The sequence below is a fragment of the Pygocentrus nattereri genome, chromosome 2 (genome assembly GCF_015220715.1).
Source record: "Pygocentrus nattereri isolate fPygNat1 chromosome 2, fPygNat1.pri, whole genome shotgun sequence".
Classification (NCBI taxonomy): Eukaryota; Metazoa; Chordata; class Actinopteri; order Characiformes; family Serrasalmidae; genus Pygocentrus; species Pygocentrus nattereri.
Genome location: NC_051212.1, coordinates 35,922,196 through 35,938,790, shown reverse-complemented (window position 1 = coordinate 35,938,790; position 16,595 = coordinate 35,922,196). Strand labels below are relative to the sequence as shown.

The window sequence follows — 16,595 nt, the reverse complement described above, 5'->3', positions numbered from 1 at the left end:
CAAGACCTAATCTGATGAATAAAGTGGAGTGAACATTAAGTAAAGGAAAAGAAAAACAAAAGTGGCACCTAAGGTGACATGGTGATTGCCTGCAAATCAATATATTGAGGCCACAAACTGCTATACCGAGGCTCGCACAGGCGGTCCAGCCCATGTGCCTTGAACAGCCGGCGTGTTTCAGCGGCGCTGAGTTTCTTCGTCGAGCGGGTTCTCTGTTCTCCTCCTGCAGGGGGCGGCGCGCACGCTGCGTGCTTCTCGAGACACACGCGGAGAAGAAGCGCGAGACTCAAGAGTGCGAGCGGTAACACAAGACACTGCGGTATTTATCTATATACGATTTTAATTCGTTTAAAATATATATCTCGCTAAAATAGGCCGCTCGGGTCGTTATGTAGGCTGCGTTAGTCGTTTCTTTCATACGAAGCCGGGGGTGAGTCTCCGGCTGCCGTGAGTCTGGGCTCGCAGTGAAACGCGGCCTGTAGTGAAAACCAGGACAAAAACTAGCGTTAAAGCCTCGGAGCTTCACCGGGACGCGGCGCTCACAGAGAGTGCGCTTTAAATGGCGACTACATTCACGCTTTAACGTGTATAGACGATTATTGTGCTTGTAAAGGATGAGCTCCGTAGATCTGAGCTTTCGGCTTTAGTATCGGTTGACCGCACTGTAACGGTACAATGTCGGGGCTGTGAGCGGGATATAGCGCAAGAGACTGGAGAAAATCAATCAACCCGAAATTAGAAAGAAACGAAACGGGACGCGAAGTCATTAAAACTCGTCGCGGTTTTGGCCGAACTGGCAGCTGCAGCAGCCGCAGAGCTCGGAGGCCCGCGCAGGCAGACTAGCTGCGCTAAGCTAAGCTAAGCTGCGCTAAGCTAATTTAAGCTAAGGTAAAACCGGCTGTACTTCAGTCGTAACCTTTCCGAGCCCACTATAAACCGGTGTAGTCAGTCACAGTCCCGCGTTTAGAGAGATGCAGTGGAGGGTGAACAGTAGCACTTTATTAACGGTCTCTTCGTGACGGTTGAATTGAATCAGACCGCCGTTAGCCTGTCTGCTAGCCCGCAGGGGAGCGCTCCGCTGTTTTGACTTTCAAGCCTGATGGCGTTTTAAAAGGGATTTCGACCGGTTTTACTTTTTCCCTTATTCAGTCGTTGCCATGTAAATTAAGTAACTCCGAGTGGGTTCATGTAAATCGGCTCGTTGTAGAGAAGCTGTCTGATTTCTTTACAGTGGTGATAACAGAAAGCAGAGGTCGCAGTGTATAGAGCGGTACTAGGTTATAGCTCTTATATTTACTGTAGAAAGTTCCCCTTTACATTTTCCGCTCATACGGCCAGGAGTAATACTTCAAATCTTGTGAAAATTCGAATCTGTCAAAACTCTTGGTAGTTTTGATGGACATCTGCTAAATAACTAGTTATAACGCACCAGTTCGTAGTTTCTACACGTACATTTTAGCACGTTACAGCATTGTGTTTGTGTTTTTCAGCAGTTTTAGGTCACCGAGAGATTGTGAGTGAGTGCTCTGGCAAAAGTCTTCTCACTGTCATCTCATCCTGGTCTCCTCAGTAAGCTGTGGCCTCGTAGGTAAGTGACTTTTGTGGGGTTTTCTGCCTTTGCTGTGATTTTCTCCATTTTCAGGTAACCCAGGCTTTAGCAATTGACCATTCCTGGTAGATGCTTATATGCATAGTTATGTATATTTTCATGGATGTAATGTGCAGTGGGAGTAATTGACTTTTGTACTTGAGCATTATTTTGCGATTTTGTCCACTTGTCAGTCAGTTGAGGTGGTGCATATTTTAATTTACTGTTTTGATTAAATTATCCTGTAACACTTCATCAGTCATATAATGTTAACTGTTCATTCCTGAGTTCTGAAATTCTGTGTGCTGCTTGCAAGATACAACTCTGGCAAATCGGTTCTATTCTGTAGTTTAAAGATGCTGCTTTCACTTGCTCACTTCTTTACTCACCCTTCAGAGAGGCAAAGCGCTGATGATGGAGAATGGTCAAGGCATGGGCTCCAAGCTGGCCCTGCCGCCCCTCACTCCGGAGCAGCAGGAGGCACTGCAGAGGGTAATATATTTATACTTTTTAGTTGTGCTGCATTTTAATTTTGATCTTTTTATTAATTTTTATTAAGTACATTTAATTGCTCTTTTTTGGGTTTAAGCTAAGAGCCTTTGTTTTCAGCTGTGCACAATTCATAGGACAAAAAGATTAATAGTTAATATCTAGACAAAGGGAATTGTTTTCATATCAATTTTATATGAAAATCTCAATTTGAAAGTGCAATTTTCAGTTTGCAAGTGCTTCAGTTTTAATTATAGCCTACATATCAACAGTTGTGAGAAATTTTAACCCAATAACACAGAGCTCATGAACTGCCTTTAGATTAGTCAGACTAATAAGAAACGAGCCATGTGCTGTGCACATGATGTCACAACCACAACTAACTGGTGGTATGAGAGGAGATTACGTTCAGCATCTAAGCTTCAAGCCACAAAAAAGCAGAGGTCTTAGTGTTCTTGGCCAAAACAACAGATTAATTTACAGAAAATAATCACTATTTAAATTTAGGGTTGCACCGATACCACGTTTTCCCTTGTGATATCGATAACTGATCCTTCAGTATCACCCAGTACTTATACTAACTTTCTAATCTAATTAGCTTATGAGTTCTGATATTTAGAGTTCAACCTTTTAAACATTTTATTTTGGTAAAACTGTTTCTTGTCACTAATGCAACATATCAACCTTGAATGAATGGCATTTACTTGTTGTATATTTATATATACACAATTGTAGATGCTTACTGTTGACATGTTTTACACTGTATGTTGCATTATTTGATGTATTTGTGACATATCGATGAAACCAACAGCTTAGTAAAAATAACAAACAGTAAATTACTAATGCCTTTCCAGGAGATATTGCCACTGCAGGTTTGGCCACGAGCATATTTGTACCTGCCTATCAACCTACACCGCCAACACTTCTGTATACTGGCACTCATCAGAAGTTGTTTTGTGGTTGCAATATTCTCATCGTCAATACTGATACTGAGTTTAAGTGCCGGTATCGACACTGATACAGATGGTGGATAAATAGTGTGTGCAACTCTAATTTAACTTATCACAATATTGGAAAGAAAAATAGCAATTAGATATTTTTTCTAAGTCACTTAGCCCTCTTTGGGGTTAGTCATATGTAATCACCTTACTTTGGTGTTCTGTAAATTTTTTTGCAGGCAAAGAAATATGCCATGGAGCAGAGCATTAAGAGTGTCCTGGTCAAACAGACAATAGCCCACCAACAGCAGCAGCTTACGAACTTGCAGGTGAGCAAAGATGAAAATCTTTTCTTGCAAAACGTGAGATCCAGTGAGTCCAGCATCAATCAAATCAGAAGTGGGAGGGTACTGAAAGCATATAATGAACTTAAAGCGATAAGACTTGTATATTCCAGTATTTTATATGCAGAACAGTCTAGGACTGAATGGATGATGGAGAATACAGCTTGCATAGTTTTAGGCAAACGTGGAACCCGGCATTTATAGACATGCTCGAAGCAGAAACTAACAGTTTTGAGAGTGAGTGCGATAGGTGATTAGACAGAAATGCTGATGCATGGCTTAAAGTGAAAATAGTGCCCTGTTACAGTTACCATTCTTTCAACTTCTGGTACTTTTTGAGTTTGTATTAACGTTGGAATTTTTGTCTGGGTCAGATCATACTTAATCAGCGCAGTGCAATACTTAATGATCTTTGCAGAGGATTCAAAAGTTAGTCAGTTGCTGACATATCCAAGTAATGTGCCCAGTTTATAACCAAATCACTACTTATTGGTTATTTTTCGTCTTACTAAACGCATCAGCCATATGTGATTGTTTCGATATTAGTGCATGCCCCAGATGGACCTTATTTTACCACCTTATATTTTGAAATTTAAAGTGTTCAGAGTAACTTGGTGCTGTTTCGTCTTCTTGCCTGGCCTGTGTGCGTGTGTGTTCTGCTGTGGTGGTCTAGTGATGCAGTTTAAAAATGGGATGTTAAGACATGGCTTTAAATGAAGTGAGATACTTCAATCAGTTACGGACTAGACAGGCAGCTGCAAGTTCTGACTTCTGTCTTCTGTCTGTATTTTAATGTCTGTCTTGCAAAAAGAAATTAAACAAAACCAAAAAAAGAAATATCTAACCTACTTTTCAGCACTTTTCCATCTTTACTGTGTTTCAGATGGCAGCAGTGACTATGGGCTTTGGAGATCCTCTCTCACCTTTACAATCGGTCAATAGAAATATTAAACTCATTTTTGTTTTCATTCTCTGTGCGCATTTTGGTACTATGACTGTTACCCTTTTTAGACTAACTTAACCAGGCCAGATTTTCAAAAGTGATGACCAGACATTTGCCTCAGCATATTTCAAAAGTAGACATGGCTTTTTATTTTATTTTTTTGCTGCGAATGAAATGTGTTTGTGTTTGGTCACCCATTGCATAACATAACAAACATAAATGGACAGGACTCTTAAGGTTTTTTTTTTTTTCTTTTTCTAATCTGAAGGCACACTTTTACATGACGTTGACTATCTAGAGTTGTAATGCATGGAATTGTATTTGGGCCGAGATGTAGGTGAGAGAAGGAATAAGAGGATGTTTAGAATGTGTTTATAGAGCCCACGTCTTCTCTTAACTGTTACATTTTCCAGTTTCATTATAATTGCATGACTACCAGCACTCAATCCACTTGACTATCATTGCATGATTACCAGCACCTGGTCACACATGACTAAATTTAGCCTGGTTACTTTTGTCCAGTACAGTGAGCTGTACTGTACCTGGGTGACCATGCTGAATTTAATTGCCCTTCTTGCCATGGTACGAAGCTTACTGAAAAACGAGTGGAGCTTGGAGTAGTGCAGACCATTGAGTGGTCAAGCAGTGTTGTCACTTGAGTCAGAGATTGCTATCACTTAAAAAGACTTGCTAGCTAGTAGGGCTGGGCAGTGTGACATTATGGTGATTTGTGTCACAATATCCTTTTCTAAGCATATTGTGGATATCGTCAGTGCTTAAGAAACACTGACTGACTGCATGTTTAAGTACAGAAGAGCACAATTGGGCCCAATCCCATTTGTTCTTTTTACCCCTACCCCTTGTTTTTGAGTGTTACCCTAACTCCTTAGAACTGAGTTACAATGGGTAGTGGTTGAAATCTTGTCCTTAAAACGTGACGACCCTCCCAAAAAAAAAAAAAGCATCATTAACAGGCTACTAACGGTGCTCTGTAGGCCACTCAGCCTGTCTTCAGTGATAGCAGAAGAGGGAAAGGTTCTGCAACCTTGCTGCTAGGCTTTAGTTACATTTAGGGCATCATATGCCTTCAACGAGGGGATATAAGACAATTACTTATTATCGCCCACCACTAATTTTTTGGTGATATGGAGCTGAAGCTATTCACCAGCTTCTTGTTAAAATTTCCCCTTCCATCTTAAATGGTGCAGCAGTTACATTCTGGTGCTTCAAGCATCAGTACTGATGAACTATTTAAGGTGGAACAAAAAAGTTTGCCAATTAGCTACTGAGACATTAGTATGCTAGTAGCGATTTTTTTTTTTATGGTTGTTATGAAGAAAACGACCATAATACATTGAAACATTGAACTTTTTAATGGAGAAAATACTCAAATTTGTGGGCTTCTTGGGTCGCTCATGCAGCCATGTTGCTGGTTGTTCTATTTTTCCCATATCAATCCATTTGGAGTATGCCTTTGGAAAAGCCTCTGTTTGGAGGGCCATGGGATTGGGCCTTAGTCCTGTTTAATTGGATTTAGTGCAGTATGTTGAATATAAATCATTGTATTCATAGTTTGTGATGGTATATTTTAAGTGTGGCACTACTTTTTGGTGGGGTCCAACTGACCAGATGCCAGAAAAAAAATTCCATTAAAAAAAAAAATGTCTTGACATTTTTGCCATATTGCCTACATCTGCTACAGTTGCTTTCTGTGACTTCACATAAATCCGGATACAGAGTAAAAAGTAAATCCGAGCTTGAAGCTCTTTCATTGTTGCTACCATTGACTGTATTTACATGCACACTTAATATGATCGTTATCGAATTTCGGCAGTTATCTAATTATTTACAAGGTCATAAACAGCTTGCTCGGGTTTCTTAGATCGCATTAAAGAGGACCTATTACGCTCATTTTTAGTGTTCATAATTTTATTTTTGGGGGTATAGAAAGGATATGTATGCTTCAGTGTTACAAAAACAAATTTTTTCATACTGTGCATACTTGTTCACCCTCTAACTGAAACACTGTCTAAGTCCCACCTCCTTATGAGCTCTTAACATGCATACAAAACTGAACAAACTGTTCCTGGCCTCCAGTAATTGCTGTGTTGTGTGAGGGTGTGCCAGGCTTGTTGGTAGGCGGGTATTAAGGATTGTGTTAGGAGTTTGTCTCATCTCGTAGCAAAAGAGAAGGGCACGTGAGAAAAGTGGTGTCTCAAAAAAATTTACATAATTTGTGATGTGAATATCTGAGTAACTACTCATGGCTACCTATGTCCTAGGAAAATTAAACTAAATGTTTCATGTTAAACAATACAAGATTTATCAAAATTCAAAGAAAAAAAGAGGGCTGTAGGTTTTATAACAAATTTCACAAAGCTTCACAAATGTTCAATATGCCTGTGACATGACACATGTCAAGTCGGTAGTCCAGCTCCTGACGAACACGCTGTAGCATGTCTGTAGCAATCTGCTTTCCAGTTGGTGCATTTTTATTGAATTTTTTTGAAAATGCTCGCTGCACACTTGTTTGACTGTGTTGGAGTATATTCTAACACAAAAAATTCCATTAATTTTCCATTAAAAACTAAACTTGGTTAGTTTTTACACATTTTGTTAAAATTTGAGATCATTTGAGGGAGACTTGGCTGTTGTTAGACTACGAAATTGTCCTTTTTTTTCCTGATACCCTGTACTTTGACCGTTGTAACTTTTGCAGACTGTATAAAAAGCTAAAAGGAAAGGGAAAAACCAAAGTAAAGCATAATGGGTCCTCTTTAAGGATGTGGTAGGAAGAAATCCAGTTAATTTTTGGCTTAGTAATCTTCTTTTTCAGTGAATGTTTTCCTTTACTCTGATTTTTGTTTTTCTCAGTTTGCCCCTGTGCAAAAACAGAGGGTTGTCCTAGCAACAGCAAACAGTGTTGAAACAGAACCCCGAGATGTCAACTAAATACGGAGCGATACATGAACATGCTTGACAAAATGAAGAATTTGAATATTCTTCTCCATGTAGCTGATGTATATTCATATTTTCTGGAAAATTCCATGACATTTGAGTTATACATTGTTTACATTAAATCTTTATTGGTGGGCTGCAAAGCAGAATTCAGATTACCTGATTCATGCAGACCTGAAGTTTTCCCATTATTTGATTTACCCATATGTATGTAAACACATTGAATGAATTATTGACAATCTGATTTTCTGTAGTGATCAGATTAAGTGCATGTAAATGCACTCATTGTGTTTACTGTAGTGTGGTACTGACTTTCAACCTGCTGAGGACCCTGCCTGCTTTCACTTGTACCATTGCATGATGGGAAATGGGCCCAGGTACTTGAGTAGGGTACATATAGTTCTGGGTTCAGATTAGTAACTGTATGGTGCCATATCACACTGTTCTGTGGAAAAGTGTCTTTAGTGTGGCCACATTCTAGTGCTCATCAATACAGATACACTTTATGTGCAGTCAGTGTCTGGGTGTGTGTGCGCGCGGGTGTTGGTTGTGTTTTGGGGATGTTGGAAATCCATGTCTCCTTTGCAAATATGCTGTAAACTATCCATGGCACCTTGGTCTGATTATAAAAGAGGGCTAGCAGTCAACACAGCAATCTAAAAGAAACAGGCGATTTTAATTTGGTAGGCAAATTATTTAAAGCAGGGTTGTCCAATCCTGGTCTTGGAGATCTACCACACTGCAGAGTTTAGGGCCAGTTCTAATCAAAAACACCTCAGACAGGTAATGAAGGCCTTCAGATGCATCTGAATATTAGAGCCAGGTGTGTTGGATCTGACCTTTTTTACAGGGTGGAAGATCTCCAGGACCAGGATTGAGCATCCCTGATCTGAAGTTTGTAATTGAACAAATTATGTTCATTAAATACCATTACGTTATGTTGTTTGTGCAGAACCATCCTTCCTCTTGCAGAATTCCAGTGTAAGTCCAAAAGCCTTCAAGGAAAACACTTCAGGTTTCAGCTCGTATTAGTGTTTTTGTGCTGGTATGGATTTTGTTGAATATGTTGACAATCTTGTTTGGAATCCATGCAGTCATAATTGTACATGTTCTGAAATGTGTGCTGTGCAGGCCCACAGTAAAACCCCTGAGTTTCTCCATCACTGTCAAAACTGAACCAAAGGGCTTCTCTGCATCTTCTCAGTTAACTCCCTGGCTTATATGCATAAGTTGTAAGTTAATACACAAATGAATATGACAACTGAAGACGACTAGAACTAGGAGCTACTTATTCAAGCACTTGTTTGAAACTGTAGTGAAGATTTTTGCCATTTTTGTTGTTGTCTCCTTTAGCATTCTTCAGCAGTCAGTATTCCCTCTGTCTCTTTCTCCCCTACCTGACCACCAGGTGGCAGCGCAGAGGCAGCGAGCTCTGGCAATCATGTGTCGGGTCTATGTGGGTTCCATCTACTACGAGCTTGGCGAGGACACCATTCGGCAGGCCTTTGCCCCGTTCGGTCCCATCAAGAGCATCGACATGTCCTGGGATTCTGTCACCATGAAACACAAGGCATGCTTTCATATTGTGACACAGTTTTCTCAGTCATTTAAATTCTCCTGACATCTGATTGTACTGCAGGAATAAAATTAACTTTGTGTGTGAATGAGTGCCAAACAGTTGGCTTGTGTTCATATTTTATTTTTTCTCTTTCTTGCAGGGCTTTGCTTTTGTGGAGTACGAGGTGCCTGAGGCAGCTCAGCTGGCCCTGGAGCAGATGAATTCAGTCATGCTGGGTGGGAGGAACATAAAGGTGGGTAGTGGGCTAGGAGAATATGGGATGAAGCCAGACTAACTACATCAGTGAAAACTGGTGTGTTGAGCTTAGTTAATGCAAAACATTCTTTTCCTCATGTATTGTAGCCTCTTAAACTCTTAAAATGTACTTTGTCATATTCTTCATAAGCTATATTCAAAAAGTGAGTGTCATATGAGAGCTGTAACTGTCTTCTTTCCAGTCAATTAGATGGGTAATGTAATTTTAAATGCTTATAATAGAAGCTGAACTCACAATTCTTTTTCAACATTTTTCAACAAATCAGGGCTATAAACTATAAACAGATGGTGTCTCTTCAGTGATAAAATCTGTAAAAATTATTTTTATAAAATAATAGTGTCTTAAGAGTTTTGACATTCAGCAGTAAATTGTAAGCATATAGCAACACGTGTATGATCATAAAACACATCTGTTCATTTTATTTATTTCATGCAGTTACTGAAACATTTGCCTTACAATTTGGTCATGTGAATTGAGATGGAAAAAACAAAATATACGATGGAGAATAAGACGTTAATATTTAAGTCTACGTAGGTAGAAATTGATAGTAAATCTGACAGACTTTGTAAGACCAATACTTTGTTGAACTTCATGCAAAAATGCTAATTACACCAAATGGAGATATGGATTCATACACAATTTTTACACTGATTTGAGAGGTTTTGCCTCTTACACTCTCAGTATGATTAAATTCATGATCAATATATGATTGTGGGCTGTTTCGACATACTACCTCTGTGTGACAGGAAGGTCATTTTGTTTTCAGGCAAAATTAATGTGCGTGCTAGTATCCATTCAGCAAAATGTAGAGAGAAAAACTATTAAAAAAATATCAACATGGACTAGCTGTAGTACCTGGTTACAAGCGGCGGTGATTTCCCAAATAATAATAATAGTATGTGTGAGTTGTAAATTCATGCAAGCTGTAGTAGCCTTGCTCATGCATTGCAGAAGTTGTATATGTGAAATGGGCCTTAGTTGAGTGTGCTACTATTTCAGCTTCCAAATAGCAGCTAAATGGGATCACTAATTGCTCAAATTGACTGTCTTCTGGTGTCATGCTTCTTTCTCTGTTCGAGGAGCAAAAACGTGCTCCGCAGACCTCTAAGCAGTTTTCAGAAGAAAAGGAGCAAAAGAACTTGAAGAGCTTTGTTACTGTTCTTGTTTTGTGTCCTACTCTTGAATCTTATGTGTTTGTGCCTTTGAGTGTCTGAGAGTAAGCACACCAGTGGGGTCTTACTTGTGTATGTGTTGATTGTATGGATTTGTGTATGCTGTGTTGTTTGTGCATGTTGTGCGTGAGCATTTTTGCATCTGTAAATTAACCTCTGTTTGCCATGTGGCTTCTTTGCTGTCCTGTTTTTGGAGCTCTGTTTTCTATAGGAGCTGCAGAGGCTGGGCGCACACTCGTGCGCGAGTTTCTCGCGCGTCTCTCTCGCGGCCGGAGTGTGCTGATGATGGGCTGTGCCTGGCTGGTGTTGCTTGGCCGCCCCACCTGCAGCACAGATACTGCACAATCCAACAAAATAAAGCTTTTAATCTTCACAATAGCAATGCACCTACATTTAGGAACACACTGTTCACTATTTCTTTTTCTGTGAGAAACAAAGCTATTTTGCACTTGCAGTATTTGTTGTCAGTATGGAAAGCTGCACAGCTAGTATGGAAGTGCTAGTGCAGTACCTCGAAGTTCTTCCAGCTAGCCAAATTATTTGTTTGCTATATATGTAACATTTATTTTTCTTTGTGTAGCATTATATATATTTGCTAGTGCAGTGCAGGGGAGATTCATATTATGGGAGCAGTGGACTGATAACTGGAAGAATGAAACAAAGCAAAGTTTGGTATGGTCTTCTTGTAACCAGAGGGACACTGGTGAAAGCTTGGTGGAAGGGTTAGGTAGCTTTGCAGTTAAGTTTGTGAGCAAGTTTCTCTGCCTTTATAACGCATCAACTGACAGGTGCACTAAGGCACATTTTTGGATACCACACACATTCAGCTATTCACATTATGGGAGCAGTGGACTGATGAAACTTGGAAGAATGAAACAAAGCTTGTTTGCCATCAAATTGGTATGGTCTTCTTGTAAGCACAGGGACACTGGTAAAAGCTTGGTGGAAGGGTTAGGTAGCTTTGCCGTTAAATTTGTAATCAAGCTTCTCTGCCTTTATAACGTGTCAACTGACGGGTGCACTAAGGCACATTTTTGGATACCACACACATTCAGCTGTTCACTTACCTTCATACACTTGCGCTCAGTAGCCCCTGTGCTGGTATGTATGCTGTAGGTGGGGCGGCCAAGTAACATCGGACAGGCACAGCCCATCATTGACCAACTGGCAGAGGAGGCGCGCGCCTACAACCGAATCTATGTATCCTCGGTGCATCCGGACCTGTCTGACGAGGACATCAAGAGCGTATTTGAGGCCTTCGGCAAGATTAAAAGCTGCATGCTGGCTCGGGAGCCCACCACAGGGAAGCACAAGGGCTACTGCTTCATTGGTGAGCAGGTCTATAAGAATAGATGGAGAGACTACTTAGAAACTTAGCTCAGTTATAAAGTGTTGGACTGATGATGACAAGTTAAACATTCAGGCTTTTAGAAGTCAGTGTTAGGCAAAGTGTCATCTTTTTTGGGTAGTTGGATATGATTTAGTGATGAGAATATTTTTATAGCTAATTCCAATATATAAAATATTCTAATATGCGAGTTTTGATATTTCTCAAATTTTATAATCCTAGCATGTTGAAGTATTGAGGTTCAGAGAGGTGATCATTTTTCAGTCTTTTTAACAGCCTTTCTTAGCAGATTTTTCTTAAAGTAAATTTACAAAGTCCTAGGTGAGCTAGGTGTTTTGGACAGGTTATTAGTCATAGCATTAGCTTATATTTTGCAACTTGGGTGTCTGTCTGTAATGGGCTTTGTGGTAGTTTCTGCTGAGCAGAGATTTGTTCCAGAGAGCATCACGATTAGGTGGAGTTGGTATGTCTTATAGTCTAAAGATGTTATTTATAACAATGTGACTTGCACTGGAAGCTTAGAGTTCTCAGCTTACTGGTTACAAAGCCAAAAGCTTCACTTTTTATTATTACTTGTAAATTGGCACCACAAAATATACCATTGCAGTGTGGATTAACTGAATCGCAGCTGGATGAAAAAAGAGATCCCTTGCATTGATTCCTGTCTTTCTGTCTGAACATATGGGTAGAATATGAAAAGCCTCAGTCAGCCATAGATGCAGTGTCCTCCATGAACCTCTTTGACCTTGGAGGTCAGTACCTGAGGGTGGGGAAGGCTGTGACTCCTCCAATGCCCCTGTTGACCCCCACAACACCTGGTGGTTTGCCCCCTGCTGCAGCTGTTGCAGCTGCCGCTGCCACTGCTAAGATCACAGCTCAGGTGAGAACTTCTTACTCCAATTTTACAGGGAACAACTGATTATTTTAATGCTTAAAGGGGAATTCAGACTTTGAACACTTACCTAATTTTGACATTGCTAGCTTCATTATAGTGTTTTTTTTTTTTTTTTTTTTTCTTGGTGGTAACTGATATCCATTCAATAGCTCATTTAGTATAAGGCACCTACCAGATTTTTAAATTATATATACTTATAAGATTTTGGCCATTTTAGTTAGATGGAACACAAAACTCCATCAAACATAAACGTCTGAGCCTGATAGAAATTCCATACATTGTATGATTCAATTTGTAAAAGCAGAACCATTTCAATATCATGATTTCACTGCTTCTCATTGTTTGCGTTTGTTGAAGGAGGCGTTGGTATCCCCAGCCCAAATCCTTAGCCAGCAAATCGGGCTTCCTCAGGCTGTGCTGGCGGCCCAGGCCCCAGGCTTAATTACAGGTCTGACATCTGTTGTTAGAGAATTATACCTTTTACACATCCACTCAACTAGTCTCCGAATACAATATTGACTGTCTGCGTGATCTCAATGCTAATACTTTTTTCCTTTTCTTTTCCTTTCAAAGGTGTAACACCTGTTCGACCGACCCTGCCTGTGGTTCCACAGGTAGGCCTGGTTAACCCAGTGCTGGCATCGCCTCCTGTCACATCCACCACATCTACAGGAACACCTACAGCCATCACACTGCAGCTGCCTGTCGAGACTAAGAAAGAAGTAGAAGAAAAGCAGCGTGAGGAAAACGCAACTCGGGCAGACGGTCTAGGACCAGAGCGTGCGAGTGAGCGTGAGCAACTCGGCAGCAGCGTTGGCAGACACACAGTCGCGCAATCAGGGGTGAGCTTGAGATCTACTTGGTAGATGAAAGGCTGAACCACTTTTAAAAAAATTGAGATGCAGTGTTCTGCTACCTTACAATGCTTGTTGGATGTTGCAATTTCCTACTTATGAAGTCTTGACCTTCAAAAGCTTTGTAGGAAGTGCATCTGTAGGATATCAGGCAGTCATTTAGGTTTGAAGGGCATGAAAGGTTTAAAAGGTTTGCGTGGGCATGAAATTCAAGCCGAACCCGAGACTTTGAGATGTGACCAGGCCAAGCACAACCGGTACTGATGGATTTCAAACCTGAATCCACTTGCATGAAGTGAGTTGGATTGCAGTAGACAGTGTAGTAGAGACAGTGCTTTGCTTTATAACCAAGTCCTTATATTAAACAATATAAGATGCCAGGATTCTGAGTTGGTCTTTGAAGGGAAAAAAAAACAGATTGTCCAACATCTGAAGTCTTTAACTGAAGCTTTTAAGGAGCAGCACTTGGCCAAGCAGGGTAGGGGGATTTTCATAAATTTTTCAAAATGTCTGTATAATTCAATGGTTGGGATGTAAACAAAGTCCTTTAGAGTAGATATGTAATGAAATGCTCCATTCTAGAGAAACGTACCAACTCTGATGTCTTTACAGTGGTGGTGACAGGAAGCAGGGATTGAAATGTCTAAAACATATGGTCATTTTATTTACCATCCAAAAAGATCAGTGAATCTACACATGTCTTCTGGGCTTTTACGTATATGTTAATGTGGGAAATCTGAAACAGTAAGCATTCTTTGGAGACTATTTTGCCTTACACTGCCCTGTACGTACCTCTCAAGAAAAAAATGGCCATAATCTAATATCAAAACTATTGTAAAACATTGTCTCAGACATCAGACAGGTTATTTTTACCATTCCATATCATTTTGTGTAGGAGCTTTAAGAGGCATTGAGCACTTTAGATGTATGGTTCTTATCACCACCACTGAGAACAACTCTGACTCTAGGTTTCTGTGAAACTGAGTTTTTTAGGTCAGATCACTCTGAATTACAGAAATTTTGAAAAATCAGTAGAATTCCCCTTAAACTTCATTATCGTGCTGTGTATCAGCAATATGTGATTTGTAGGTAACTATTTTACAGATTATATTTTTATAGATACTGTTGGCTCAAAGTCTGATCAAATAAAATAAAAACCCAGAAAATTCCACTGATCAGTGATGCCTGCACAGTTTTTGCAAATCCCTCTGCTTCTCCAGTCATTCACCTCCATGGTTTGTGAGTGACCACTGCATGAGCTACATACTTGTTGTTAAGGCAGTGAAGAATGATCAATCACACAGTAGCAGTAGGACATGCATAAAACATGCTTGTGTAAACTTAAAATATGCACAATTCAGTGTTTTCCTCACTTATCAGTACAGTAGTATTGGGAGGAATTCTAACAAATACATTGAACTTGTTGGCAACTCTAATTTTATGATGATTCTCCTCGAGAGGTGTGTGAACTTGTAGAATTGTTTAGAAGATGAAAAAAAATCATACTTCAGTCATCTAACACATTTTCTTACTCTTGTTTTTTTTTTTTTTTCCCTTTTCTTGTTTTTGATGTGTAGTCCACAGTAATGGTGTTGCGCAACATGGTGGGGCCCGAGGACATCGATGATGACCTGGAGGGGGAAGTGACGGAGGAATGCGGGAAATTTGGTGCTGTGAACCGGGTCATCATCTACCAAGAACGCCAGGGGGAGGAGGAGGATGCCGAGATCATCGTGAAGATCTTTGTGGAGTTCTCCGACACTGAAGAAATGAACAAGGCCATCCAGGCCCTTAACAACAGATGGTTCGCGGGTCGCAAGGTTGTTGCCGAGGTCTACGATCAGGAGCGGTTCAATAACAGCGACCTGTCCGCATGAGACTGCCTCGAAAACGGCCGCCAACCTTTTCTCCACCTGCTCAAACTCACTCAGCCTCCATCATTGCTGCTAGAGTTTTGGGCCTCTTTTAAACTTGTAATTATTTTTTTATTGATGTCAATAATAATATTGGGGACAGACCCATTGGTGGGATTTGGCTTAGAAAAGTATGTGCGTGTCCTTTTTTTTTTTTTTTTTTTTTTTTTTTTTTTTTGGTCATCACTTACTGTGAAATACTTTTTTTATGGTTGTTATTTACAAGTTGTTTTCTAAGTAGTCAAAAATCACTTCTCTCTTTGCACCCCTGTGTCCCGGCCCACCCATAAGAACCCCCCCCCCCCACCTTTTTTTTTTTTTTTTTTTTTTTTTTTTTAAAAACACTTTTTGCATCACTAACATTCTGTTAAGATTCTAAACATTGTGTTGGAGTCATTGGTTCTGGATTTATCTAAACAATAAATTCTTCAAATATGCCACACCTTGTTGGTGAATCATATGTTTGGAGGAATGACGATGTGGAGTCATGTGCATTGACACAGCCATGCTTTATAAATATGATGCCTAGGTTAATATTGCTGGAGGTTTAAACAATTGAATATCCTGATATAGATCAGTTTATTAGTCTCTGACGTGCTTTACATCAGACAGATTTAATAATGTAATGCTGCGCTGAGATTAGAAGACTTGTGCGCAAGGTGTTTTCAATTGGGTAGTATTAAACACTGCTTGAATATTAATGTGGAATTTAAATACACTTAAAGTTTTGTCTTTAATGTTTCATGCTGTAAACTAACATAAGCTCCAAACTTAATCTAGAATGATAATGAAGGACAAACACCCAATTAGTGTTGCGCTCAGATATATCATCTAAAAATGGCTGTGAAGAATAAGCTAAGAATTAACCCGTTGTATTTAAAATAGCAGGGCCAGTCTAGTTGCCTTGAACTAAAGTGTAAGTCATTCTTAAAGTTTAAAAAAAAATGCAGTTCCACTGAAGAATAAGGTAAAAGGCGGCCAGCAAAGTATTCAAAGACACAGATGGACTAATGTCTGTAACTGAAGAACTACAAAGTGCTGTAGTACTACTATATGGTAAGTGGAGCTGATACAATGGACAGTGAGTGTAGAAACACCGAGGTGGTTTTAATGTTGTCTTATCGGTATAAATGTATAAACTAATCCAAGATAAAATGTAAAATGGTATGTTGAAAAGGAGAAACGATGCAGCAGATCTCATCTTTCACTGGAAACACCTCGTGTCGTCCTGCAGGTCTTCACTCATTAGCATGCCACCGTTTAGGTCCGCCGTTCTGCGGGGGAAATCCTCATTTCTGAGCGTACAATTGCGGCAAAA

The 16,595-nt window shown here is 39.9% G+C and overlaps 1 protein-coding gene across 4 annotated transcripts; it reads left to right on the top strand.

Annotated features, from left to right (window-relative positions):
• Positions 1-171: 171 nt before the first annotated feature.
• On the top strand, positions 172-15,717 carry puf60b (poly-U binding splicing factor b). 4 transcript variants are annotated; one of them, XM_017719636.2, is made up of 12 exons: positions 172-319; positions 1,491-1,588; positions 1,985-2,080; positions 3,255-3,344; positions 4,243-4,293; positions 8,669-8,830; positions 8,979-9,071; positions 11,384-11,597; positions 12,305-12,495; positions 12,871-12,958; positions 13,084-13,352; positions 14,942-15,717. In XM_017719636.2, exons 3-12 carry the CDS (start codon positions 2,000-2,002, stop codon positions 15,239-15,241), a joined length of 1,539 nt encoding a protein of 512 aa, XP_017575125.1. In that variant the 5' UTR covers positions 172-319; positions 1,491-1,588; positions 1,985-1,999; the 3' UTR covers positions 15,242-15,717. The 4 variants fall into 4 exon arrangements, with proteins under 4 accessions (XP_017575125.1, XP_017575124.1, XP_017575123.1 ...); XM_017719635.2 differs by having other exon boundaries at positions 177-319; positions 1,494-1,588; positions 12,868-12,958; XM_017719634.2 differs by having other exon boundaries at positions 177-319; positions 12,868-12,958.
• The last annotated feature ends 878 nt before the right edge of the window (positions 15,718-16,595 follow it).

What these genes read in the sequence shown, in the direction of transcription:
- puf60b (XM_017719635.2), top strand. Translation starts at nt 2,000, where the DNA reads ATGATGGAGAATGGTCAAGGCATGGGCTCCAAGCTGGCCCTGCCGCCC. An exon ending in CTCTCTCACCTTTACAATCG is followed by an intron (nt 4,294 to 8,668) that starts GTCAATAGAAAT and finishes CCTGACCACCAG; the next exon opens with GTGGCAGCGCAGAGGCAGCG. An exon ending in ACACAGTCGCGCAATCAGGG is followed by an intron (nt 13,353 to 14,941) that starts GTGAGCTTGAGA and finishes TTTGATGTGTAG; the next exon opens with TCCACAGTAATGGTGTTGCG.